This window comes from Mastigoproctus giganteus, chromosome 7 (assembly GCF_048544385.1).
Source record: "Mastigoproctus giganteus isolate SK-2022 chromosome 7, ASM4854438v1, whole genome shotgun sequence".
NCBI lineage: Eukaryota > Metazoa > Arthropoda > Arachnida > Uropygi > Thelyphonidae > Mastigoproctus > Mastigoproctus giganteus.
In genome coordinates this window covers 151,410,726-151,437,944 of record NC_143581.1, presented here as the reverse complement: position 1 = coordinate 151,437,944, position 27,219 = coordinate 151,410,726, and the positions used below count along the sequence as shown (strand labels likewise).

Here is a 27,219-nt window from a genome sequence, read left to right as displayed (position 1 = left end):
CCCTAACATGCTGATACAAATAACAGTCATATAATTGATTTAAAAATTTTGTTCCCTATGGTGAGTTTCACTCTTGCTTGCTCTAATCAATTAGGGGAACAAATTGAAATCATCTGCTCTTGCTACCCTATTTCATTTGCATGTAAAGGCTTTCATCATAATCCTAAGAGTATTTTAGTCTGTAGATTACTCCCGCTATCATTATATCTTTGCCTCCAGCTATCTCAGAAAAATGGACACTTAGGCAATTCGGATAACAATAATTCTTTATCCCCCTTAAAATCTGACACTCTGTTGGTGACATCATTCATTCTTGCACTTGTATTACAAAGAGTGTTACCCATTTCCCAAGAGAACTATCCCTTTGAATCAGAGCAGTTTGTATTTGATTATTCTGTTCTGGGGTGAATCATTGGCAGGTTACTAGAATCTTGAGTCCCTAACAAGCTCCCAGTTTATATTTGTCTGTTGGGGAAACATTCATTTCTTCAGTGCCTTAAATTCTTCTAATAATGTACCAATTTTTAACTTGAGATGGGTACCCTCTTTATACTACTAACAAAGAAAAGAAATTATCAGTTTAGCTACAATTAGAACTAGACAAACCTTTGAATATATGCCATAGGCTATACGAGCAATTAAGTCATTACTCACGTGGGAATCGCCAAGGCTATTTGTGTCTGAGCCGCAATATCTTCAGAGGAAGTATTCAGTGTAGATCACGTAACAACCATTGTTATATTTACAAAAAAATATCACAGAAAGTACCTTTTATCAAAATTAATTTACAAAATAGTAAAGAAATTAAACAAAAGCAAGAATTAGTCTATTGAATCCAAAACACTAATTCTTTAGCCTCTAATCCACATGTCCACGAAGCAAAGAGAGAAATGTCGAGAAAATAACAACAGGAATACTGATTCACTTAAAGGTTACTTCAGGACAACTGATGAACAGAACACGGGCTGCTCACTTTGAGAACAGTTGTCTCTCCCAGGAGTAGATCAATTCATTCCAGAATCCGCATGGATGTACAGTGGTGTCAAGAAATGCACATGATTCAAATTTAGCTGTCATCTTATGTATTACTGTAATGTCAAAGAGAAGCATTTTGGACTTACTCATGTGTGAACTTTTTAAATCCCTATTCTAAGTAGAATATGCCCCCCAGCATTTGACAAGAGCTTTTAAAAACACCTTGTATATGCTTTACCTCTATATAGTTAGCTAGAAGCTCTGGACTCATTTCTTGTTCCAGTATGGCCTTATTATGTGGATCATTATGACAACAAGCAATCAGAGTAGGAAATAAAATGTTGGTCAGGTGTGGGTCACTGAAGTACTGGAATGGTAAGGAACATAACTGCTGCAATACAGTTGGCCGCTGTCCTGCTTGAATGAATGCCTGTAATAATAAAATAGTAAAACCATTTAAAAGGATAATTTATGATAAAAAACTAAATATGAAGTTTTAATCTAAATCACACAATTTTTAGTACTATTAGTACCTAATAATGGAGTGTAGATTTTTGGCAACTAACTTTCCTAAAGAAAGTCATTCTGTTAAAATGTACAAATAAGAATGTGGAACTTAAAGTCACAGTCACTGGAATTAACACTGCCTAAAACGCAAATAACAAATATTTATATTCATTCAATTAAATTACTGAAAAGAAAATTCTATTTTTTAAGTCTACGGATATTAAATATTCCTGAGCTGTTTTTAGATGGTCCATATATTCTCTAACTTTTTATTTTTAATGGTACAGTATATTAAACCTTTCCTCTTCACTTATTTTATTAATTAAATAAGTAGCATAAATGAATATACTTTTCAAGAATTATTTGTAACATGAGGTTTCACAGTGCTCCCAAGTATCTTTAAGTGATAGTGCACTTTGCCGAGCCTTCTCCCAGTTTCTCCGACATAGCAAGAAGTGGACTAGTCTACTGCATTTCTTGCCGTGACTGCCCTGGTTGCTATGTTGGAGAAACTGGGCGAAGGCTCGGCAAATGTATCTCAGAACATGAAAGAGCCACGCCGCGATGTCATGGTTATCGATCAGTCCTGCCATTACCAATGCCGTGGCTGGTTGGAGTCGTTGCACATCACGTGCTCTAATACTTCGGTCAACAGAAGCAGTGGATGTCGTGTCCACCCTATTATTGAGACAACCATTCTCATGACTGACAAACGTTGGCAACATTTGCATACATCACAACCACAGGCTTCAACATCAAACAGTTAGTCGTTACATCATGCAGTTTACTGTACATGACTGGCACTACATGCTCTTATGTTCTACATTCCTAAACTTTCAGTTCAGCTGATGAAGATTACCTTAATAACCGAAAGCATTTTTGTACTGTATGAATTTAACAGTAAACCTGTAATTTATTTTATTTTACTTTCTGTTTCGCTCTGTGCAACGTAATAACATATACAGAATGAATCCAGAGTGCACAGACTTCTTTACCTAGTTACTCTTGCTTCACAAAAATAATTAGAAATAACCTTTACCTGATTATCAGGACTTAAAATGGTAAAATAACCCACAAGAAGGATCACTTCATGCAACAGATCATCGCTGGTCCAATGATTACAATACCACAAAAGATAGCTGGCAATGTGCCGCAGCTGAAGAGATAAACCTTCATCTCCCAAGACATTCTGAAAGAAAAATATTCTTTGAATATAGGCATAATATAGGATAGCTTAAATATATACTTTTTTGAATTTTTATATCTGTGCACACATACACAAATCAGACGGTTATTAGACTTTTCCTTCTGTGCAACTTAATACCTCAAAAATTATAAGTTGCATATGCAGAATTTTTTTAAATAATAAAAAAATTACTCTACAATTTGACCATGAGGTAGGGGGGGCTAAGAAGTTTTTCACTTCAATAAACAAATTAGCTTCTGCATTCATTATAAAAAGGAATGATGCGGCAATCACAGAATATACAATAGTTTTTATTGTTTTTGCATAGTAAAGATGTGGAAAGACAAAATAATTATTTAAGACAAACTCTACTTTATGTGAAACAGTTAAGTAGGAATCATGTCATGCTCTGAAGTGTTTTATCACACTTCAGAGAGGAGAAACTGTGTAAGTGAAGTTGAGCCATATGTAATTAGCAATACTGAAGTGCACCATATCTGAAATAAAATACAAAAATTGAAGTATAGAATTGTATATAATAGGTAAATACATTTTTTTCACCTAAATTTAAATACTTCTAAAAGTATTTATACATATAATAAGCATAAATATATATGCACACATGCACATTTACCATTTCACGTGCTTTACTATTGTAAAGCATATGAAATGTTAAAAGGGTCTTTTTTTTACAGGAAAATGGATCAGAATAATAGATTTCAGTCGTCTGTATTTTTTGACTTTCATAAGAATTTTATATTTTTTTATTTTTTAAAAATAAGTGATGAGAAACACTAGTTTTCAAAAATTTATTTTTTATTAAAAAATATCCATATAATAAATATTGCATTCTTTTAAGGAAAGCTAATCCATGTAAACTTTAAAAACACACCAAATTTTGTTCTATAAATGGGGGGGGGGGAAGGCACCTGTCAGGTGTGTACCACCACTTCTTTTAAAAGTAAGAAAGGACTTATAACTCTGTGTACATGCACACACTAAGGAGGTTAATTCCTGAGGTCATGAATGAAAAGTTAATATCAACATGAGTCTTGCTTCTCAGCAGTGGGTATTTTAAACATAGTTTAACTTGAAGGAATTTGGTACTGGAAAGACTTTTCACAGAGGGGAGAAACTGCATAAGTGAAGTTGAGCCATATGTAATTAGTGATGCTGAAATTATAGAAGACTGTAAAACCTTGTGAACCTAAAGGAGTATGGCTTCTTGGATTGATCTCATATACAGTACTTAGTAATTTTGAGGAGGGCAATGAAAATGTGCATTGAACCATTCAGGTTAATCCACAGTAATCCCCCATAGTGGGGGATTACTATGGATTGAAGAAAACGGCTAATATTTCACCTGTGCATAAAGGCAGTTCTAAGAGTGAAGCTGTTAATGACAGAGAAGTTGGTCTGATTTTGGTGGTAGGGAAAATCATGGAGGTGATGATTAAGAATGCAATATAGGGACCATCAAGGTAGAAAACACATGGTTTTTTAAAGAAGAAATCACATTTAACTAATTTGGTTGACTGTTTTGACAGGGTCACACAAGTTGGATGTAGGAAATCATTTTGATATTTTATTTGGATTTTAGCAAAGATTTTCACTCTATCCTGCACAAGACATTACTGTATAAACTGAAATATGTTGGTATCGGTGGATCTTTGAGTGGATTGTAGGATGGCTGTAGAAGAGGAATCAGAGAATTATGATTAATGGTCATTCTTCAGGTAGTGGTGGGGTCCCCTAAAAAATTGGTTCTGGAACTGCTGTTATTTATGATTTTACTTAAGTAACATTGATGAGGAGACATAAAGAGTTCTGATATAAGAAAGCAAAATTTGCAGATCATATCAAAAGTAGGAAAGTGATTAATGAACACTGCCAAGCAGCACACCTTCAGAATGACCTGTAAAGGCTCTAGAAATGGGCAGAAAAGTGGCAATCTGTTTTAATGGTTTTTTTTTTCTTTTGAAACCCCCAAGCACAAGAGGTATTTGAACCTATAGTATTCAGTACAATACATGGGTTGAGAAGATGAGAGAAAATATTTGTTGATATTAGGCATGAATTTCTGTAGATTCTAATTTTCGGAAATACGTATGAAGGGAGAGTGTCCCAGAAAATGGAAGCTAAAGGAATAAATGAGGAAGAAGAGAAGTTGGTTTTGTGAGTTTGAAATAGGACAGTAAAAGGATGCTGACTGGTTGCGGCATGTGTTCGGACTGCTTTAGAAGAAAGAGCATGAATTATAGATGCCAATTCAGAAGAACAGTGCTGATAGAGTATCTATAGAAAAGGCATGTAGCAGAAACAGAAGATCTGTGAGAAAGAGACTCTGTTAGAGATGAGTCATTAATTAACCTAACTGCCCTCTTTTGAATGGAATCTAGAAGCCTGAGAGAGGTTTTGGAGGAGCCGCTCCAGATGTGGGAACAATATTCCATGGTAGGCCAGATTTGTGATTTGTGCACAGTGAACAGCTGTTTGGAAAAAAAGTAATGCTGAGAGAAAACCCAATCAATTTTTTAGATGCAGAGGAAGCAATATTTGTAATGTGCTTATGCCAAGAGAGATCAGAAGTTAGGGTAATCCCCATTGGAGAATTACTTAGAGATCAGCATTTAGGGAATTGGTAGTGGAATGCAATATGCTGTCATCAGCAAAACTAGATAAGATTTCTAGTCAATGGAAGAAGGTCAAGAGGAAAAGAGTGGGAGAAAGAACTGAACCTTCGGGAACACTAGCATTAGTGGAGAAGTTTGACGACAGCGAGCAGTCAGAGGAAAAACTGGATACCCAATTATAAAAAACAATTTGGCAAACCATAAGATGGAAGCTTATTTTGAAGACCTTTATGCCAAAAATGATCAAAAGCATTTCAAATGTCAAGAGTCAACTGCTTGAGTTTCACCAAACTTTTCCATAAGTGGAAAAGGTAACATAAGGTAACATAAGCCAGTATATCACCAGTGGATTCACTGATGGAATCCATACCGGCAATCATTGATCAGATGGAAAGTTTCAAGGTAGTTTAGGAGATAACAGTTAATTATTAAATTGTTTAGCAATAGCCTATGGCAAGAGTACTCATTCAAAACCTGTATTAAAAAAGTGAACTCATAAGAGGTGAAAAGACTTTTCACTTATGAGTTAATTTTTTTAATAGATTTTGAGGTAAGCACTGCAAGCTCTAGCTGATTAACATAATTGATAACAGTTAATAGTTTTCTCCATTACTTTAGAAAGATTATAAGTACAGTACAGCCCCAATTAACTGAGGTTCCTGTTGAGCTGTGCTGATCTTTTATGCTTCTTGGTTTCATTACTTTTTATTCTCTAATTTTAAAGATTAAATAAAAAAGATTTTAAAATGTTATTCTCTAATTTTCTAATTTCTCATGTTTCATCTATGCTATTAGGGTTAGTGTAAGCACTATGAGTGGAAAATGGGAGCATATTGTTGTGTCTTTAGATATGAAGTTGAATGCAATCAAATGCTTTGATCAAGGAGGAAAAAAAAAAGTGGCTAGTGACAGGTGTTGGTGAAGTGTGACTGTATGAGACTGGAGGAGAAAGAGAGTAGAAATTGAAAAATGGTGTTTGCAAAGAGCATCTGTATATGAACAAACTTCTGAAGCTCTTTTTTTTGTGATACTTCAGATGACAAAGGAAGCTAGATTTCTGGACCAAATTTACCACAAGTATTGGTTGGTTGGATCATTGGGAAAAAAGATTTGGAGTTAGAAATCTGAACTTCACTGGGGAAGAATTATCAGCTAGTACAGAGGAAATAGCAACATTAGCAAAAATTATTCAAGAAGAAAATTTAAATTTATAATTATGACAAAATGGGCCTGAATTATAAAATAAAAATGCTCCCATCCAATACACTTGCAGCTAAAAAAAGAAAAATCAGTTCCTGGTTATAAACGATCATGGAGAGAATGATGGTACTGGCATATTCATAAACTTAAACTAACTCTCATTGGAAAGTCAAAGAACCCCTGAGTTTTATAAAATGTAAAATGTTTGCCCATTAGCTACACAAATCAAAAAAATGCATGGATGGATTCAAGTTTGTTTAAAACATAGTTTCATAAAGAATTTGTTCCTAGCACAAAAAATATTTGAACAAAAAGAAACTTCCCCATAAAGCACTTTTAATTTTAGACAATGCTCCATCCCATCCAGATGAAAGTGAACTAGTTTTTGGTGACTTTGAAACACAACTATAGGCAACATCTCTTAAAACAGAGACCAGTGTTGTTGACAATTTAAAAAAAATAAACATCAAGGATGTTTTTTTACAGGTTGGCAGAAGCATGGAATGATGTTAAAACAACTACCCTTATAAAAATAAAGAAAAATATTTTATGCTCCCAAAATGATGCCAACGAGAACAAGATGGAAAATGTGAGAAAACCATTTTAGAACTAGCCAATAACCTTCCTGTTTCAGACATTCTTACTACAGAGGATATTAAAGTGAATAAACCTGATGAACAGCTGGAAATGACTGAAGAAACTACAAAAAAAAAAAAAGACACACACGGAAGGTAAATGCTATTGAGTCAGCTTTACGTTATATTGTACAGCAGGAGGATAACATGCCTGCTGTTGTTTTGTTACTTAAGCACCTACAAAATATAACAGCTTCTTTCAAACAGAAACCCATTAAGGAATTTTTATATGATATTAAGGTGTAGTGCTAACGACTGTAAGTGTACATTTTTCTTGTCTATGACTTGTAATTTTTATACATGTATTATTTTTTTTTTAAATTTTGTAATAAAACAGTTGTAAATAAAAAAAATTAAGTGTTTTATTTTATAATTTAAAAGTCATTATGTTCAATAAGTAGGTCTAACCTGAAAATAGAGTATACATCATCATGTTAATGTATTAAAATCGAGTTTATTTAATAATAATTTATAAAATTTTCCGTGTTATCCGAGTTTTTGATTATCTGAGGTTCCCTCAGTCCACATTAGCTTGGATAATCAGGACTCTACTGTAATTTTAGAATAAAAATATTAGTGGAGGATAAATAACAAAACATCAATAAAAATAAAACAAAACATGACACACTCTCTATCAGAGCTAGATTCTCATGAAGGAAAGTGTCTAATAACAAATTAAACATCTTGGCCAAAGGCTTCGCTCGAGCTTTCAGTAACCTAATCTTTTTTAAAATTAAGGGCACTATCAGGTTCATAAGCAGCCACTATAACACAGCTATCATAAAAAGGAATAATTATTTGGTTACTGCTACATGCACTGATGCATATCTCAAATAGTATCTAACACCAAAGTTTTTGGGATAGTTACTATACCTCCTTTTAGCAAAAGAATAACTTTGCAAGGTTGTATCTCGAGAACCGATTAGTCCAGTATGAAACAAAGGAGAAAGTACTGATTGTACATAATGTTCAGTCGTGACGTCCAACCTGTGGTCCATTCGGCCATGGAAATGGCTACTTTGTTCGGATCAATGCATGTTTGTGAGCAAATTTTTTCATGCAAGAAATGAAATAAATATTTAAAAAGAAACAGAATAATAGATGATCATCTTCATTACGTATTGAGAATTGCAAATTTTCAACCAAAATTTGAACAATTATCTAAAAATATCCAGCCTCAATCATTTCATTAAATGTCATTGTGTACTGTACTTAAAAAATTTTCAATTTTAGGTGTATCATTATATTTATTTATTCCACCTTAATACTGAAAAGCTGCAATCCTTTTCAGGTTGCAAATTTTCTAAAGTGGGCATTTAAAAGCAAAAGGTATTTTTTTTTTAAAAACAAGTCAGTCATATTTTTATAATTTTCATAAAATCTAAAAAATAAATCACTGACATAGATTTGTTGCACATAAAAGTGTTGGGAATTTTCATTTTTTTTTTTATATATAGTCTGAAAATAAAAAAAAGGTAACATGAAAATAGAAATTTTCCTTTTACGTGTAACAAGATATAGAAAATGTAATTTTTCTCGAATCACTCAGTGTGGCCCGCGAAACAAATCTAACTTTGAATATGGCCCCTGTACAGAAAGCAAGCTTTATGTAGCATCAGAGGCGCCTCCGTAGCCAGGTGGGAAGGAGCAGCAGTGCGTAGCATACGCTTCTTGATTAGACCGGGGTTCGAGCCCGTCACCACCAAATACGGAGGATGCAGAAAGGTCATGGAATGACCACCGCATATTCCCGGAGCAATATGGTCTTAGTTGCTAATGCTCCTAAAAAAACCAAATAACAATAACAATGTAGCATCAGCCAAAAAATAAAATAAAAACATTTCACACATCCATTCCTTCCTTGAATTTATTTAAGCTATCAATTTCCACAACAACAGATGGAAGTTTGTTCCAGCAATCAACTACCTGCTGGCTAAAGGCAAATTTCCAAGCATCCATTCTATAACTCTTACCTCAATTTGAATTTATGACCCCTCAGGTTTGCAATCTGAGCAAGAGGAATAATCTCATCAGAATTGAGCCTGTTAACCCATTCAAGGCCTTATTCACCTCACAGGTGCCTAGTCTCCAGATGCTGCAATTTGCAGAACTTAAGCCTTTCTTGGTAAGAGAGGACCCCTTCACTCCCCTCACCAATCATGTTGTCCTTCTCTGTACTCGCTCAAGCAACTCTACATCCTTCCTGAAATGAGGCCTCCAGACCTGTACACAGTACTCAAGGTATGGTGGCCTGACCATTACCTTACACAAAGGGATACTTAGCTCTTTTTCTCTACTAGCAAAATTCCTGTATATCATTGACAATAATACCCCATGACCTGCTCTGGCAGCCTGTCTGTACAACTACTCCCAGGTCTTTTTCTTTTTCTCAAAAGGGTGGACACAACTGACTTAGAGCTTACTGCAGTTGGATGAAGCAGTCTTCACTGTTCCAGATGGGACTAGTTGATGGCTACAATATGTCCTTGAAAGGTTAATCTTTTACTGAAGGAGGTATAGTGGTTGTCATCACTTTTCAATTATGCAATTTTACAGAAACAAATTGTAATAAAAAACATGTTTTGCTGTTAAGCTCAATCTCTACTATAAACTGACAATTTTTTAAGTGAACTCTGTATTTTTAATAAAAGGATAATTTTTTTATCCTTTTTTTAAAAATTATTTTACAAATAATTAAAAAAAAAATGTTCTAAAGAGTGTGTGTGATTTCACTACCTGAATCACATGCAAATCCATAATTGCCAAATGATTTAACATACGGAGAGCTGCCAGTGTGACTGAAAGAGTTTGGTCAGGCAATTGAGGCGGCTGAATATCTCCTCTGGAGGGAGCACCACTGTGTAGCAGCATACCATAGAGCAAAGATACAGTACTCACAAGTTCTGTCACCTTGAAAGTGGCTACTAATTGTGTTGTATCATCTATTTTCTTACGTTCAAACACAGAATCATAGCTATAAGAAGAATTCATAGCAATTAGATTTAAGAAACTTATTTATTTTGAATACTAATAATAATAGAAATGCAATATTAAAAGAAAATAATAATAAATTTTCTGTTTATACTCCAGAGTAACTGCACAGGTCAGAGGAATTTAACCTTACCTATTGGAAAACAGTTTTGCCAATGCAGTCAGGAAAGCCATAGAATTCAACAGGAAATCTGCCACCTCGGGTACTGGATCTATGGGACCTCGAACGTTATTCAGATACTGAGATAATCTATCAACTATCCCAATGCTTACTGTATAGCTAGAGATAAAAAAAAAAAAAAAAAAAAAATCATTGAAAAGCAGAAAACTCTGGACAGCCTTGCAAGGCCATAAAATGCAAAGATTTAAATGAAAACTGCAAAGCCAACACAAAAATCACATTACAAGGATACTAATGATAATCTTGTGTAAGATTATTGAGCAAAGGTCTGTTTAAAACACTGAGTATCCTCAGGCACCATCTGCTGGCATTTTTTTAAAATAGATAATTTTCAAGAAGGTAGAATCTTGAAAACTGTCTGTAACCTGTAGTACAATTTCTGAAGAAATGAAACCTGCTGAAATTTATCACAGAATGTTGCCAGAGGCAAAGCATGCCAAAGTTAATGGCAAATCTGCAAGTACGTGAATAAGTTTAAGAATAGGATTGTCCATGCGATGTGCTTACCAGGGTACACACCTCACATGGCACCAGGAATCACAGTGGAAGTGAAAGAATTTATATGAGGAAACTGCCACATTACTATAGAAGAACTTGCCACAGAAAAAAAGTGCAGGATTAATGTTGGGTCAATGAATACTATCATTAGTGAGGAGTTGCACTTTTGTAAATTGTATGTGCTCAATAGATTTTTCCCATTTCAGAATTGAAGATACAACAAATCAATGCATGTTCTGTGCATCTTGTATAATACGATGCAAAGGAAACACTTTAGAATACACACAGTGACTGTAGATGAATTCTGGGTGTACTATTATACATGAGAAAGGGAACATGCAAGTTCCCAATGGCATCTTATAGGCCAACTGAAGGAAGTCCATAATCAAACAGCATCTGGGAAAGTATTGCTGTATAAAATAGAGATAAAATAATATTACTGTATAGGAGAGGAGAAACAGTAATGAGTGACAAATACTGTGATGTGCTTCTGAACAAATTAAAGCCAGCACTTGGAAAGAAACACTGTAGTTTGCTGTCCTCAGGTCTGTGTGGCTGCAGATGATGGAAACCATCTTAACACTGTCTGTTCTACAGTGAATCAGATACAGGAGATAAAGTTTGGGGTATTACCCTATTCTCCAATATGATTATCACCTATTTTTTTTTTTTTTTTCCCCTCTCTGGTGACTAAAACCTATGGGGATGTCACTTCTTGTTAGATGAAGAGGTCTGGATGACTGTGCATGAATAGTTTCAACACCAACCACAAAATTTATCTCAAGGAATCCAGGCATCAGTGCAGCATTGAAGGAAGTGTATTCAATGTAACAGGGGGAGGACTAAATTGGAGACTGACAACCATTGTTTCCTTGTGAAATGCAACTTTTATTTAACTTTTGCAGTTTTCATCTGAATGACCTTTTGTACCTAATGAGAACTTAAATTATAAAAATGATATTTAATACTTAAATGAAGCATTGTGCATTAATTATCATTATTATTCATCACCAACAAGCATTAAAGAGGTTAGAACTCCATTTTACAATGTTTAATTATAACAAACTTCAATCAGCAATAGTCATGCACTATTAGCAGGAGGTACATTACCTCCTACCAAATAATTTCAAATTATTGATAGTGCACGAGATTTGAAGATCTGTTCCTGGTTGGAATCTACCCACATACACAGCACTAGACAAATTCTGAAAAGAAATGATGGTATGCAAATACATCCCATATTTCCATATCCACTCCACTTTAGGGTAATTTCTGAGTGACGTGAGGTTAAGTTAACTTTGAGACAGTTGAAAATTACTTCTTTCCTTTTCCTTCCTCTCTTCACATTTATCTGATGTTATCCATGTACTTTTATTTTTTTCATGCATGGGGGCACTAAATATATAAACTGTTTCCTTGCAGTTTCTATGCAAATGTTATGCCCCCATGCAAATGTTAGTTGATAAAGACAACATACAGATGCCAAAAGCTCCTGCATTTTCAGATTTTATGATTTTACTTCTTGTTCTTTTAACTCGGTATATTTTAAACATTTTAAAGTAATATTTCAATCAAAGTTATTAAATTTTGTTTGTATAATTTTAAAAATAAATATAATCTGAAATTTGGTTCGAGTAATAAAGAATTATTCATGTATCCAGCTCCTAACCTCCAAGGGTTAGGAGTCTTGAAAAAAAGAGAGGAAAAAAAAAAAATTTCCAGAAGTTTATGTTGAACAGTGGCTAACTTTTAATTCTATTGATGTTTTTCTAATTATAAGATGGAGATTACACCTCAGACAAGCTTATGTTCTCAGCTAAACAAAAAAAAAAAAGTTGCAAATGATTGTTTTAAAGCTTTAGATTTATGCTTGTATACAAGTACTTTAGAAATGGGGATATATTAACCATAATAAGGTTTCCAATAAGGTACCAAATGCACTTTTACTCCTTTCCATTTCTTTTTATTATGTGACATAACAAATCACTTTGAATAATTTCTAAATTATTCTGAGTTAAGAAATATCACAGTAAAATGTTTTTATTCTTTTGAAATGTTTTCAATGGAAGCTTGATTACTATCTACCTATTGAGATCTGAAGATATAAAGAAACAGATAGATAGAAAAAAATCTATTTGTTATGCATAAAAATGCATACATACATTCATATGCATAATTTTAATAAATATTTTGTGTTTTTCAGTGTTTTTATTGTTTCAAATTTAACCCACTTTATACTAATTCTCCATCAGATTTGGTTAAGAGGAATTCTACTGTGTGTTGTGTATGCTTCTTTAAATTTAGTTATCCATGCACTAATTTTTTTTACCTAATAACATCATGTATCCTCTGATGAAATTCCTCTCTTTGGCCAGTAGAGCCTGTTTGCTCAATTACCATATGTTTAATTCCTGTGAACCCTGGCTCTCTTGTTAACAAGCATGATAAGATAGTTCCCAAAAGTTGCATCAAACTTCCTGCTACATCATCCACTGGCAAAGCAATGGAAGTATTACCAGGGGCACTTGTTATCAGTTGAGTATAGTTATCAGGGATGAACATCTAAAAAAAGAAATATAAACAAATACCTATGAAATGATAAATGTAAATTGAAATGTGTTTAATTTTTTGACATTGTCATTCTGAATGATGTGATATATACCAAGTACAAAGAATATGAAAATTCTTGATTTCACTGAAATTTTAATTAAGTTTATTTAGATAGTTTTTTCATGTGGCTAAGCTTAAATTATACACATAATAGGAACTCATATAATGAAAATTTTATTGATAAGGATGGAATCATTACATTATCAAGTCAGAGTATTCGAGAAGGACAGGTGCTTCAGGATGTACATTTCATCACTGATTGGTCTTTCAAGTCGGTGTACTCAACAAGGCCACTGGAAATGTCAATGTCTAACTAAGCATATTTCAATGATTATGAAGATGATGCACTTGCAACAGGTTTGTGTTCATCTTCTGAATGCAATTTACTTATGGGAATACTTCCACAGTGTGTAATTCAGCTTTCTGGATTATATTTCATTTATTAAAAAGACTTTTTCACAGATTTCTCACTAGCTACTTTTTGTAGCAGGGACTTCAAATTCACACAACACTAACTGTAGGGCTTCGATGCCTTATAATGGAGAGGGTATTAGTGCCATAAGTCTGTAATTATCTGTACAGTATTGTAATAGTGGAAGGGATGCCAGGAAAGCTGGCTGGGACTCAGTGGCGGATTAAAGATAGTTGGAGCCCCTAGGCAAATTATATTTGGGAGGCCCCCAAAAATTAATAATAAAAAAAAATAAATAAATAAAAGTTAGGTGGCAAATAAATGGAATTTTGTACTTTTGAATTTTTTGCTTAAATTTTCGCTTAAATTAATCAAGATTTTTATGATGTTTACTGAAAACATTAATCTATTTTAGAACACTATAGGAAATGTCTTGGCTTGGGGGCCCCCAAAGCCTGGAGCCCCTAGGCACGTGCCTCATTGCCTTAATGGGTAATCCGCCACTGCTGGGACTGTCTAGTACAATAAATAAATAAATTGCATTGAATTTGAAGTATTTTTGAAGAAAACATAAAATGCAAAATTTTATTTTTTACAAATTTTTTACTCTTCAAAAGTGGCTGATACAGATGAGATAATATACTATCAGCAAACACTTTGTATTTAGGTGCTTTCCAAATTTTACTTCAAATTTAATGGACTGTAGGTTTAAAATATGTAATTCAACATAGCCCTCTACAACTTTTCATTCAGAAGGCACAAGCAATAAATAAGCCACAGAGACAGAAGGAATCGAAAAATTTGTGTTAATTAAAGTCCAGTGTTAGCTGTAAGGTCTTATTTTGCCTTCAAACTTCAGCAAAGGAAACTAGATTTTTTAAAAAGTTTTGATGTATACTTTTAAAGGAGAGAACCAAAGAATTAATTCCGTTAATTGCAAATAGCATTTTTTATAAATAGTCAAAAAATTTAAACTTATTTTGGATTCTTATGTGTCCCAAAATAGAAGTTACTTACTGCATTGCATTATGACCAATCATTTATTTTTAGCCATTTCTTGTTTTCCATAACTCAAATGTGCTTAGACTTCAGGTATTTGTAAAACATGCTAGACTAAACAACTATTTGTTAATTTTGTTAATTCCATGTCACGATTTTGTAATGGAGCAACAAAAAAATATCAAAATTTGCTTTAGACTAGTAATATCTGTAACAGAAATGTACAAAATGTTAAAAACTGTTTATGGTGATGAAATATTCAGTCATACTAGTGTGTCTGAATGGTATAAGTGGTTCAAAGACCAGCAATGGCCCAAGAAGTGGGCATCTGTCAACTTCTTGAAAAAGTTTGGGAAATTGTGGCACGAGACTGACTCTCAGGAAGGGCTGTGCCAAATTTGTGCTCGAGAGCCTCACAGATGAGCAGAAGCAATGAAAAGTGTCATCATGCAAAGGCTTCATCCAGACATGTCGTGACAATCCTAATTTTCTAGACTGGAGATGAGTGTTGGCTATTTTAGTATGGCTCAGAGACGAAGCGTCGGAGCACAGTGGACTTCAAAATCATCGCCAAGGCATTGACGATGATTTGTTTACATAAGTCCAGGATCAAGACTATGCTAATCATGGTTTTTGACACAAAGGGTGTGATTTGTACCTGAAGGGGAGAGATTCAATGCTGCATACAGGTGCTTAAAAGACTATTGAAGCACATTTCCCAGGCGAGGCCACAATTTTGAGAGAAAGGACAGCTGGTTCTAATTATATGACAACACTCACACCTGGTCACCTGCTTCCTTTTGCATGTACACAATTTTCATAATCTTCACAACCTTCTGGTCTGTAGATTACTCCCACTCTCATTATACCTTTGCTTACAACTAACTCCAACACACAGATTCTATACTTGCATACACAACTTCTGAATCTGTGAAGGCTTTTTTTTGTGCTCAGGCTGCTTTTGATAAGAAACATGACCCCACTACCCCTTCTACCTTCCCTATCCTTCCTAAATACATTGTACATACCATTGTGAAACTCACCATCCCCTAAACATGGTATCTGGGTGATACCATGCTTCTGTTATCCGTATTACGTTAGCATTAGTTGTCCCAAGGAGGAGTTTGATTCATTCATATTACTGATGACAGTCATTACTGCATACAGAGTTTAAACTAAGTGTTCTTGTACAGTTTCCTACCCTGGAACATCCCTTGAAGTTATTTAAGCTTATTTCACTGGCCTACACACATCTCAGGAGTCCTGATTTATTTTACTACTCCATATCAATGATAATCACAAAAACCCTTGCACCACCTTTGTTCAAACGTATCCTGTCCCTACAAAACAGATTTATTTTACCTACACGTGCAGGCTGTGCTGATATGAGGAGCGGTACAAAAGTTATGCCTCCTATTTTTTAACTCAGAAAATTTAATTCCTACGACTATGCCTTTTACATCAATCAATCCTCAATCATTAATAAACACACTGTTATTTTTCCACACAGTCACCATCACTTTCTATGCACTGTCATGGGGAGAAGACGACCCTCATTAAGGTTTTTATTGTCTGGTGGAACTCTATGGATGCGGGCTTTCAACTTTTTCAATGTTTCCAAATATCAGTCTGAGTTGATTGTGGTGCCATGCTCCAAGAAGTCCACAAGCAAGACCCCATCTTTGTCCCAAAACACTGTCACCATGACTTTACTGACAGAAAGCTGTCTTTTGAACTTCTTGCGTGGTGAATTTTGATGGTGCCATTCTATCGACTCTCTTCATTTCAGGGTCATAATGGTGGAGCCAGATTTCATTACCTGTGACTATGCGTGAAATAAAAACCTCTCCTTCTCTCTCTTAGCACTGGAGAATTTCCGTACAGATGACTTTCTGGGCTTCTTTGTGCTCATGTGTCAGCATTTTCAGGACCCACCAGACACAAACCTTGTTGTAGCCTAGTTCCTTGATGACGGTTATCACAGCAGGTTTCCCTATATTTACTGCATCACACAATTCGTGTGTTGTGATGTGGTGGTTCTCTTTGATCAGAGAATCATTCCGGCTCTTGTTGTCTGTAGCCACTGACATTACTGACTGGCCGCTTCTGGGCTTTTTAACAATGTCACTTTCCCCACTCTTAAAATGTTTTACCCAATGGCTAACTGCACTCACATCTACAGTATTGTCACCATAAACATTTTTGAGAGGCGTATGTATTTCAACAGATGTCACTTCTTCCTTGGTAAGAAATTCAATCCCCACTCTGCTTGATACATGTATCTGTAACAGCCACTATTTTAAACTACAGTATCTGTGTGCTGCACTCACAAGATCATAGTGCCACTCATTATGGTGAAACTAGAGACCACTCAGTGACACGCAAAATGATCTACAGCACCACATTTGAAAGCAAAAAATTAGGAGGCAGTATTTTCGTACCGGTCCTCGTAATAATGTTACAATGGTATTTGAATTACCCAATATAATATGAGGTATTAGAGTTAATTAGCAGTTTCAACACACAAATCACGGTAAACTTATACTGATTGTTTTATGATGAAATAGATTATATTTGAATTATATGGAAGAAGTGCAAACTTTGGGTCACATCTGGCAAAAAAAAGAAAAGCTTTGCAAAATATGATATCAGGACTGAAATTAAGTAAAAATATGGTTTTTCAGCTTTCCACATACAATTATCTTCATGGAGAGTCTTACACTAACTTAACTTTGGCAACATGATATACACACAATTTCATTCTCAATATATAGGGAAATAAATAACACTCCCGTTGATATTGAGTGATTCTCAGTAAAGAAATGAACTGGAAAACCTGTTAAGGTTATTTTATATAAATTTCCAGTAGTAACTCATGAGAAATGGTTAGATAAACTCACACCAGAAATAGCTTACGGGATCTGATATGTGGTTTGAATAAAATCGTGTAATGAAATCAAGTAAATAAAGAATATGCAATATATATGTGAAAAACTGTGTACATATATAAATACACATCTGTATGTATTAATCTCTGAGGAAGCAGAACAGTCATGGAATTCCCAAAGCATCAGATTCAGGTAACTATTAATATATTTTCAGTTTAGTTGTCAGCACAGGCATCTGTATGTGGATATAAGTTTCTCTATATCTACATACAAATGCCTACTGCCAGTCTCTTCCAGTGGTATAACAAAAAACCCACACAATTGAAAGTGGCTCATTTATTCACTTGTAGCTTACAGGAGTGGTTGCTAAAGGCATCCCAGAAATAAATGAGGACGAGAAAGGTATTTTCTAGGTCAGTTCCCTGTTAGAATAGGTGATCTGACTTTAAGAAAACAAGTGATGAAGGCAGCAAGAAGAGCCTTTCAGAGAAATAGAGGGTGGTGTTGCTTCAACAATTGTAAAAATTTTGTTATAAAAACATATAGAGGCGACATATAGATATTTAAATTTCAACTGTGAAATAAAAAAGGCAAAGCTTGGCAGGCCTTTGTTAGTTCACAGGGAAACACACTTCCTGGAGGATTAATTTATTATAAGATCACTTTGGGTAAACTAAATGAAGTTAACTGAAATACAGTCCATTCTGGTTATTTGGGACATATCGGGACTAGTGCATTTTGGCCTGATTAAGCGGCTGCTCAAAGTTTCACGTAAATAGTTAAAAATACAATGTACCCCCCCCCATTTTACAATTGGTTCAGTGTACAATCAAATCACGTTACGACAAACTCACCATAGTAAAGTACCGTTCACTATATGATGTGTAGTAAGCGCCGGTCATTGTGATCACGTTTGTGAATTAAATTTTAATTCTATTAAACAACGATTCTAATTAGAGAAAATAGGAGGAATATTATCCCCAGGCTATAAAAGCAACGATATATTAAGTACAAATTTACCAATTAAAAAATTAAATGATACGTGAAAATCGGAAGAATATACGTGATAATCGGAATAATTAATACGTACTGTAATATGTACATACAAACTAGTTGACATTTCTCTGTGGGGGTTAAAATTTAAAACAGTAAAAAAGATAAGCAATCAATAACAAAGAACACAGCACACACACAAATTGCAAGTAACACGATATGCGCAAGTGAGAACGGAGTAACGAGTTACAAAGCTTTAAAAATAGGAATGAAGAGAAGATTTTAAAATTTAATTTTTTTTATATGATTGAAGATTTCATGGAAGTGTAAACACATTTCACCATAATAACCCACAGAATTCCAGCTGTCAATATTATCGCAAATTCAATAAGATCGAGTTTACTATCCATTTATGATAGATTTCACTAACAGAAAAGCCCAATAAACAGGTAATTGCTAATTGTTTTTATTGATTTATGGTTGTGACCTGCAGAATTTTGACCGAACCACGTGGTGCTGTCGGAGACAATTGTAGGGTAATCTCCAGTGCTGCGATCTCCTGCCCCGATTAAGCAAAGTAAACCCTGGCTATTTTCTTGATTGGTTTCTGTTTTTTAAGATTTGCGCAGATTAACCGGTGGCCAAAATAACCGGAATCCACTGTATATTATACTGTGAGAGGATCAAATGATTAGGATAGTGAAGGATGGAATGATACCACTTAGAATATTTTATTAGGTTTGTTTATAGTGGATAATCCAACTGAATGGACAGACACACAGAAACAAATAAGGGGGGCAAATGAGAATATGTAAGTGAAATTACAGAACTTTAGAAATTATATAATGAACTTTAGAACTGAGGTGTGGTCTTAGTAAAAATTGAAAGGTTCCTGGATATAACTTTGATAGAAGCAGAGATATTTAAAAGATTCTAAACCCCAGTATTCAGCAGCTCCCTATAACTGTTGATTAAGAGAAGATATCTCTTGTTCAGTCTGGAAAACAGCATTGATAAAAATTTTGTTAAAAAATGTTAAATAAACCTAAAAATGATCCAAGATATAAGATCTCAGTCAGATTTCCTGCTTTCCATTGTTAGCAAAGTGTATGAAAGGCTGGAATGGACTCACAAAAGTGACAACTAGTTTGAACACATCTGTTAAGAAATTGTGTTAATTCTGCTAGAATAAACTATATTTTATCTTCTTTTAAGAGATAGTTAATAAATAAATATTTAAGTCATAGCATTTTTCAAATATATAAAATACACTTACACTTAACCTTTGGATTAGGAGGTCAAGTAAGGTGCCTATTTTATTACTGAAGAGAATATAATGACAATTTCCATAGCAATCACAACATGCAAGGGAAAAAACATGACAAGTATGGATTAATGACCTGAAAATATCCAAAATGTAATGATATCAGAAAAAAATGTTCAAAGTTTATTTTAATTCATTTAATAAAGGGTGAGGAATATACTAATTTGGAAAAGCGTAACAAAGAAAATTGCACAACACACTTATGGTAAAAAGAAAATAACTAAAATAAGTTATGATATTTTGTAACAAGTTTTTTTATTTTACAAATTGAGTTTCTGAAACTGTCTTTTTAATTTCAGCCAAATATCTCTATATACCTATAAGGCCTATTCAAAAAGTAAGACAGGCGTGCATACCTGTCTTATTACTTTTTTGTATTTTAGGCTGCCAATGATAAATTTAATCATCCAGATCAACATGTTCTTTTCACAATATCCATTTTGGAATGCAGTGCACTTATTATATTCCATGTCCTATAATGCTTTTGGCATTCACAGGGCCTGACAGGTGCCCTTTGAAAATATCTGATGCACATTAATAACAATTAAAAATCTGAATTTTTTCTACCTTCCTAAATATAAAACTTATTGTTTACTTGGAATTAAAAATGCAAAGAGCCTATCAGGTCCTGCACAGTTATTTATTGTTTTTCCCTTTCACTTCCAGTGTCTCATAAATAACACACTGCTCATATGTGTAGTTTGAAATTGCTGCATCAGCTGATGTTGATGGAGGTGTCTACTATGAAAAGTAGTCCTTCTTTGTTCTATGTATAATGGTATTTTGCCTTGATTATATTATTATTGTGTTTATTCCTTTTTTTTTTTTGACAAAAGATATTAATATGTCACAAATGTAAGTTTTAAATTTTGCACTGTTAACAGTTCTCTGAAATGGAAAAGATTTAGTTTTGTTATTTTCATTATTAGCAGGGGCGGGCTGTCCCGTGGGTGCAAGGGGTGCCCGAAAACCTGAAACTTACATATACATATCGAAGAAAACTTTAAAGAGGGCATCAAATTTCAATTGGCACCTGGGCGCTACATACCCTAGGAATGCAAACCATTACTTGACAACACCTTTGTGTCTCCACAGCCTTTATGCATGATTGAGTTAATACACTGTTCAGTTAATGGAAATCTACCATTGAATGATTTTTTTTTTTAAATCCTGAAAAAAGCAATAAAGTTGAAAGATGCCAAAGCTAAACTGTAGAGGATGTGGTACAATTCTGAAAATTTCCTGCAAAAAGTTGAAAATAGTATGGCAAATGCAGGTATGTATTATTGTGATGAAGGTGAACATCTATTGGATGTTCATATATGGGATATATAGCTTTATCAGTAGATCAGTGACTGAGTATTAGTATTCTAGTGGCAAAATGATGCAAGAAATCTTACACAACTTCATCTGTTAGAAAATAAGTAAAAAAAAAAAATAAATAAATAAATAAAAAATATTACCTATTTCATTTGCCCAGCAATTCCAATAATTCACTACATTTTTAAATTTATTCAAGATAACCACTTCCACAACACCAGGTGGAAGTTTATTCCAATAATCAATTATTCTCTGGCTGAAAGCAAATTTCCACATATTAGACTGCATTTATCTCTCCTTTTACAATTTGAATTTTATGTCCCTTCATGAGTATTGTCCAAGAAAGAATTAGGATACCATCACCATTTTAACTTTACTTTTCATATGCTGCAATTTACAAAACAAGTTTTACCTGGAAACAGTATCCTTCTGTGCCTCTAACTAATGTTATTGCTCTTCTCTATACTCATTCCAACAGATTCACATCCATCCAAAAATGAGGCTTCCAAACCTGTTTGTAATACACAAGATGCAGCTCTAACCACATAAAAAAGGATAATCACCTCTTGGTAAAATTCCTGTATATCATTACCAGAACCCCATGAATTGCTCTAGCAGCCTGTCTGCACTCTCAGAGAATTTCATATCAAGTACCTACTGGTCCTTTTTCAGTCTCATTTCTCTTGAGTTTAGTACAATCAAAGTGGTATTTTATTCAGGAATTATTACTACCTAAATGCACTATTTTGAATTTATCAATGTTAAAGCTAAATTGCCATTTTTAACCTATCTGCCTACTGTATTCAGGTCATGTTTGATTAATACTCTGATTACATTCATTAACTACCCTGTCAACCTTTGTACCATCATCAAACTTAAAATGCTTTTATCAGTATCATTAATAAATACTGTAAACAGTAAGGGTTTACGGTAACTCTGATGCCTAGGTGCCAAGCAAATCTTGAGGCCAAGCGATCTTCCCTGCAATTTCTACTTTGATAACATTAGAGAGACAAGTTTTTCTCTTTGGGTTCAGACGTTTTTTTCTCTGTTTTTTGATATATATATATATATATATATATAAAAAAAAGAGTTTTCTTTCTTTTTTTTCTATTTACTAACCTTCTATCTTACTCACTTGGTTGCACTACTCCTGCTTCCTCGTGAAAAGACATCACCCAGGACTAAAAGGAGTTTAAAATGGACTAAACTAACAATATAATATTGGAGAAAGCTAACTCCAAGTATGAAAACCAGCACCTCTCAGCCTACTGTTCCTTTCTTTTTGGTGATGCATTTGTTAACAACACAACCTGTTGAGAAATTATCTCCATTCTTGGTCCAGGAGACTATAGAGTCTACGATTTGCTCACCAAAAATTATAAAATGACTGCAATCAGGGGATCTCTTAATAGAAACCTCACCAAGTCATTAGTCTGAGAAGTTGCTAAAAACAAACACCTTTGCTGGGCTTCCAGTTGAAATTGCCCCACATCAAAAGGTGTTATTACAGAATGGGATCTTTTAATTGTGTCAAAGGAAGAGTTGCTACGTGATCTAGCAGATCAAGAGTCCCTCTTATACACCAGGCAACACAACAGCAACTTTCAGGGCAGAATGTGCTGGTCCCACAGGAGCTAGTTATTGTTGGTGAATCAATTGTCAGGGAAATGGGAAATATATTATGCAAAAAAGGGTAGGTGGAATATGACCAGGGTATGGCTGCCAGTGGCAAAGGTTGATGACGTTGTAGAGCAGATATCATCTTTTAAGGGCACAAAAGGTGATATCGTTGTACACGTTGGCACTAATGACATTAAGTGTAGGAGATCTGTTAATTTACTTAGCAAGTACAGGTCAATGTTGAAAAAAAGTTGCAAGTAAGGGTTAATTTTGAAAGTGTCTGCAACCCTGCCCAGACACAATAGGAGGGAGTATATGATGAGAACCTTGTCAATCAATTCGGCCCTGGAAAGATTTTGCAAGAGTTGCTACGTGATCTAGCAGATCAAGAATTTTTCTTGATCTGCTAGATCTTAGGTAGAATTTTTCTCAGCGTGGTCTGTGCTTGTTAACAGGAGAGATTGCTTCTACAGGGATGGGATAAACTTAAATAGAAAGGGTGCAAGAATATTTGCTGATACTATCGAGGCAATGTTAGGTGGGTCGGAAAACTGCTAGGGGATTCGCAGACTAACAGATTAACAGTAGCCGGAGGCAGAAGTGGAAATGATTCTTGCATTGCTTCTATTGGTATGAGCAGCAGCCTGGAAAGCAAGTTGCTGGGGATTTCAGGAACTGCTAGGAGTCATCAAACAAGTAAATACATGGGCTGTGTTAGAGTAACCAAGTGTAAGAACAGGTACATGTATAGTTGCATGTACACCAATGCTAAGAGTACAGTAAATAAATTTGATTAATTTGAAGTGTTGGTTAAGACATCCAAGGCAGATATTGTTGGGAAGGGATGCAGAATTGGAATTTGGGGAGAACAATGTGTACAGAAAGGATAGACAGGATAGGAAGGGGGGGGGGTTATGCTGTTAGTTAAGAAATACACAAAATCTAAGGAAGTGCATCCAGTTGACATAGATGGACAGTGCAATGTTGAGTCAGTTTGGTGTGACATAAGCACTGGGTAAGCAAAAATGAGAGTAGGAGTTTGTTATAGGCCTAATTCACAAGCTCTAGTGGACCAATTTGTTATAGGCCCGATCCACAAGTTCTAGTGGGAATGAGAGTAGCCTTGTTCAGGCGAAGTTTTTACAGCTCAGGAAAATAGAGAAGTTTTTTCTGTTTTATTAACTTAAATCGGCATATTAACTTATTTTCTAGAGTAGCTTTATATTTCTAGTTACGATACTTAGTTTAAATTTTAACCTAGATAGAGATTTTGTAGGTTATTACTTAGTATCGGTAAGGGTATCCAATCCATGTGTTTTATAAATTTTGCAGAGCCGGCGAACAGGAAGTGTTTTAGCTATATTTAGCCGCTTTATTGAATGATTGTTATATAAGTAGCTTATAGACATAGACAAGATCCTTGGTTTATTCTGAATTGAGACAGCGAGATTTTGGAAGTTAATTAATACTTAACTTGCCGCCATTGTTATATGATACGTTATATCCCGAACTAGATAGCATTAGCTTAGTATAGTATATAATATCAATTAATCAGTAAAATTTATTAATCTTGTTGAACTTCATTGTCAATTAAATTGTACTTTTTAACTATATACATATAATGACTTAGATTTTACAAATGTAACATAATTAATACATAACTTGATACGGAAGTTATATAAAGAAACTCGAAGATAATACTTCTAGTGTCATTGTCATTGTCAACTTCATTGTCAATTAAATTGTACTTTTTAACTATATACATATAATGACTTAGATTTTACAAATGTAACATAATTAATTAATACATAACTTGATACGGAAGTTATAAAAAGAAACTCGAAGATAATACTTGATACTGAAAAAATATATAGATATATAGTGTTACAACTGCATTGGGATACAAGTTTAGGGTTATGATTTTTGTACTGAAATTGAAATTTAATCGAAATCATGACTCAGACCAGAGCAGCAAAGCAAAAGGCTCAAGCTAAATGGAGTGCTGTGGCTCAGGGGAGAACTGAGGGGTGCAGTTGCCCTCTGCAGCCTTTTAAAATGTACTGCTTGCTTGATGTTTGTGGATTGGATTGAATTGGATTTTTGGATTTTATTGGCGCATTAGCAACTAGGGCTATAATGTGCCAAGACCAGGTATATATAAAAATTAATATATAAATATAAAACCTAATTAATTAGGCCACCATGTCCAGATCTAATAACAAATATTTAAAAAGATAAATCAATAAAAGAAATAACAATAACATATAAATTTTAAATATGATTAAAAACCTTTATTGCTTTCAAAAAGCTGAAAATAGCAGACACATTGTCATTGTCGGATAAAATCTGACTTAGTGTATACGGCTCAGTCAGGTGGTTAAAAGCGGTAAAACGGATATTGCTAAAATCTGGACAGGCAACTAAAATGTGTCTAATAGATAAAATTGTGCCACAGGACTCACACATAGGAGGGTCATCAGCCCTCAGCAAAAAAGAATGAGTCAAATGACTATGTCCTATGCGGGTCCGGGCAAGAACAACTTCCTCCTTATGATTCCTGCGCAGACTAGACTGCCACGGTTCAATTACAGGCTTTATAAGATATAATTTATTCGCAGTCTGTCTATTCCACAAGTCGGTGTTTGTGGAGCGATCAGGTACGGGACATGATATTGCCAAGATGACATGATATTGTCTTTGTGTGTGCACGATGTAAGGAGTGTGAGGAAATGAGGCGGCAACTCAGTGTTGTTATGGAACTATATGAGAGCTTGAAGGACAGGGTGGATGCCCTCGAAGGATCTAAATTGAGGGGCCCATCAAGCTCTCAGCTGCCCACATCAATGCCAGAGCTTGCACTTGATCATGATGCAACACAGCGGCAACCCCCAAGGCAGAATGTGCTGGTCCCACAGGAACTAGTAGTTGTTGGTGACTATTGTCAGGGAAACGGGGAACATGCTATGTAAAAAGGATAGGTGGAACAGGACCAGGGTATGTCTGCCAGGGACAAAGGTTGATGATGTTGTAGAGTGGATATCATCTTTTAAGGGCACAAAAGATGATATTGTTAAACACGTTGGTACTAATGATATTAAGAGTAGGAGACCGGCAGAATTACTTAACAAGTACAGGTCACTGTTGAAAAAAAGCCGTGAATTTGGGTTGAATTTGAAAGTGTCTGCAATTCTACCCAGACACGATAGGAGGGAGTATATGACGAGAGCCTTGTTGATCAATTCGACCCTGGAAAGATTGTGCAAGGCTCAAGGGGTAGAATTTTTTTCAGCCTGGTTTGTACTTGTTAACAGGAGAGACTGCTTCAACAGGGATGGGATACATTTAAATAGAAAGGGTGCAAGAATATTTGCTGATGCTATCGAGGCAGTGTTAGGTGGGTCGAAAAACTGCTAGCTTGGGGGAATACAAGGACTAATAGATTAACAGTAGCCACTGGCAGAGGTGAAAGTGATTCTTGCACTGCTTCTATTGGAATGAGCAGCAGCCTGAAAAACATCATGCACAGTATTCCAGAGACTGCTGGGAGTCATTGCGGTACAAGTAAACACATAGGTTGTGTTAGGGTAGCTAAGAATAGGAACAGGTGCATGTATACTTGCATGTACACCAATGCTAGGAGTTTGGTAAATAAATTTGATGAATTTGAGGTATTGCTAAAAACATCAAAGGCAGATATTGTTGGGATATCAGAGACTTGGTGTCACACAGATATAAGGAATGCAGAACTGGAATTTGGGGAGTACAATGTGTACAGGAAGGATAGACAGGATAGAAAGGGAGGAGAGGTTATGCTATTAGTTAAGAAACACATAAAATCCAAGGAAGTGAAGCCAGTCGACATCGCTGGACTGTGCAGTGTCGAGTCAGTTTGGTGTGACATAAGCATTGGGAGATCAAAATTGTGAGTAGGAGTGTGTTATAGGCCTAATGACTCTGATGAGTATAATAGGAAACTGTTACAGGAAAATAGAGTGGGCCAGTGAGTCTTATAATGGGGGATTTTAATTTCCAAGATATTGACTGGAATTTGTGGGTTGGTCACTCACACACTAGCAAGGCTTTTTTTGGATTTATTGGATGATTGTTTTGTACATCAGCATGTTCGGGAGGCAACTAGAGGGAGTAATACTCTTGATTTGATTATCAGTAGTGATTCTTCACGCATTAAGAATCTGCAGATAAAGGAACCACTAGGTGGCAGTGATCATAGCGTGCTGAAGTGG

General features: G+C 34.8%; 1 protein-coding gene across 1 annotated transcript in view; it reads right to left on the bottom strand.

Annotated features, from left to right (window-relative positions):
• Positions 1 to 27,219, bottom strand: part of ssp3 (SCAPER domain-containing protein short spindle 3) — a 408,421-nt gene that overhangs the window by 10,351 nt on the left and 370,851 nt on the right. Inside the window, exons 22-27 of the mRNA XM_090377943.1 lie at positions 19,985 to 20,108; positions 13,136 to 13,368; positions 10,261 to 10,407; positions 9,873 to 10,110; positions 2,522 to 2,671; positions 1,214 to 1,405 (exon numbers count right to left, since the gene is read on the bottom strand). Of these exons, the coding sequence (XP_090234069.1) occupies positions 1,214 to 1,405; positions 2,522 to 2,671; positions 9,873 to 10,110; positions 10,261 to 10,407; positions 13,136 to 13,368; positions 19,985 to 20,108 (1,084 nt within the window). The remainder of the gene's footprint in view (positions 1 to 1,213; positions 1,406 to 2,521; positions 2,672 to 9,872; positions 10,111 to 10,260; positions 10,408 to 13,135; positions 13,369 to 19,984; positions 20,109 to 27,219) is intronic.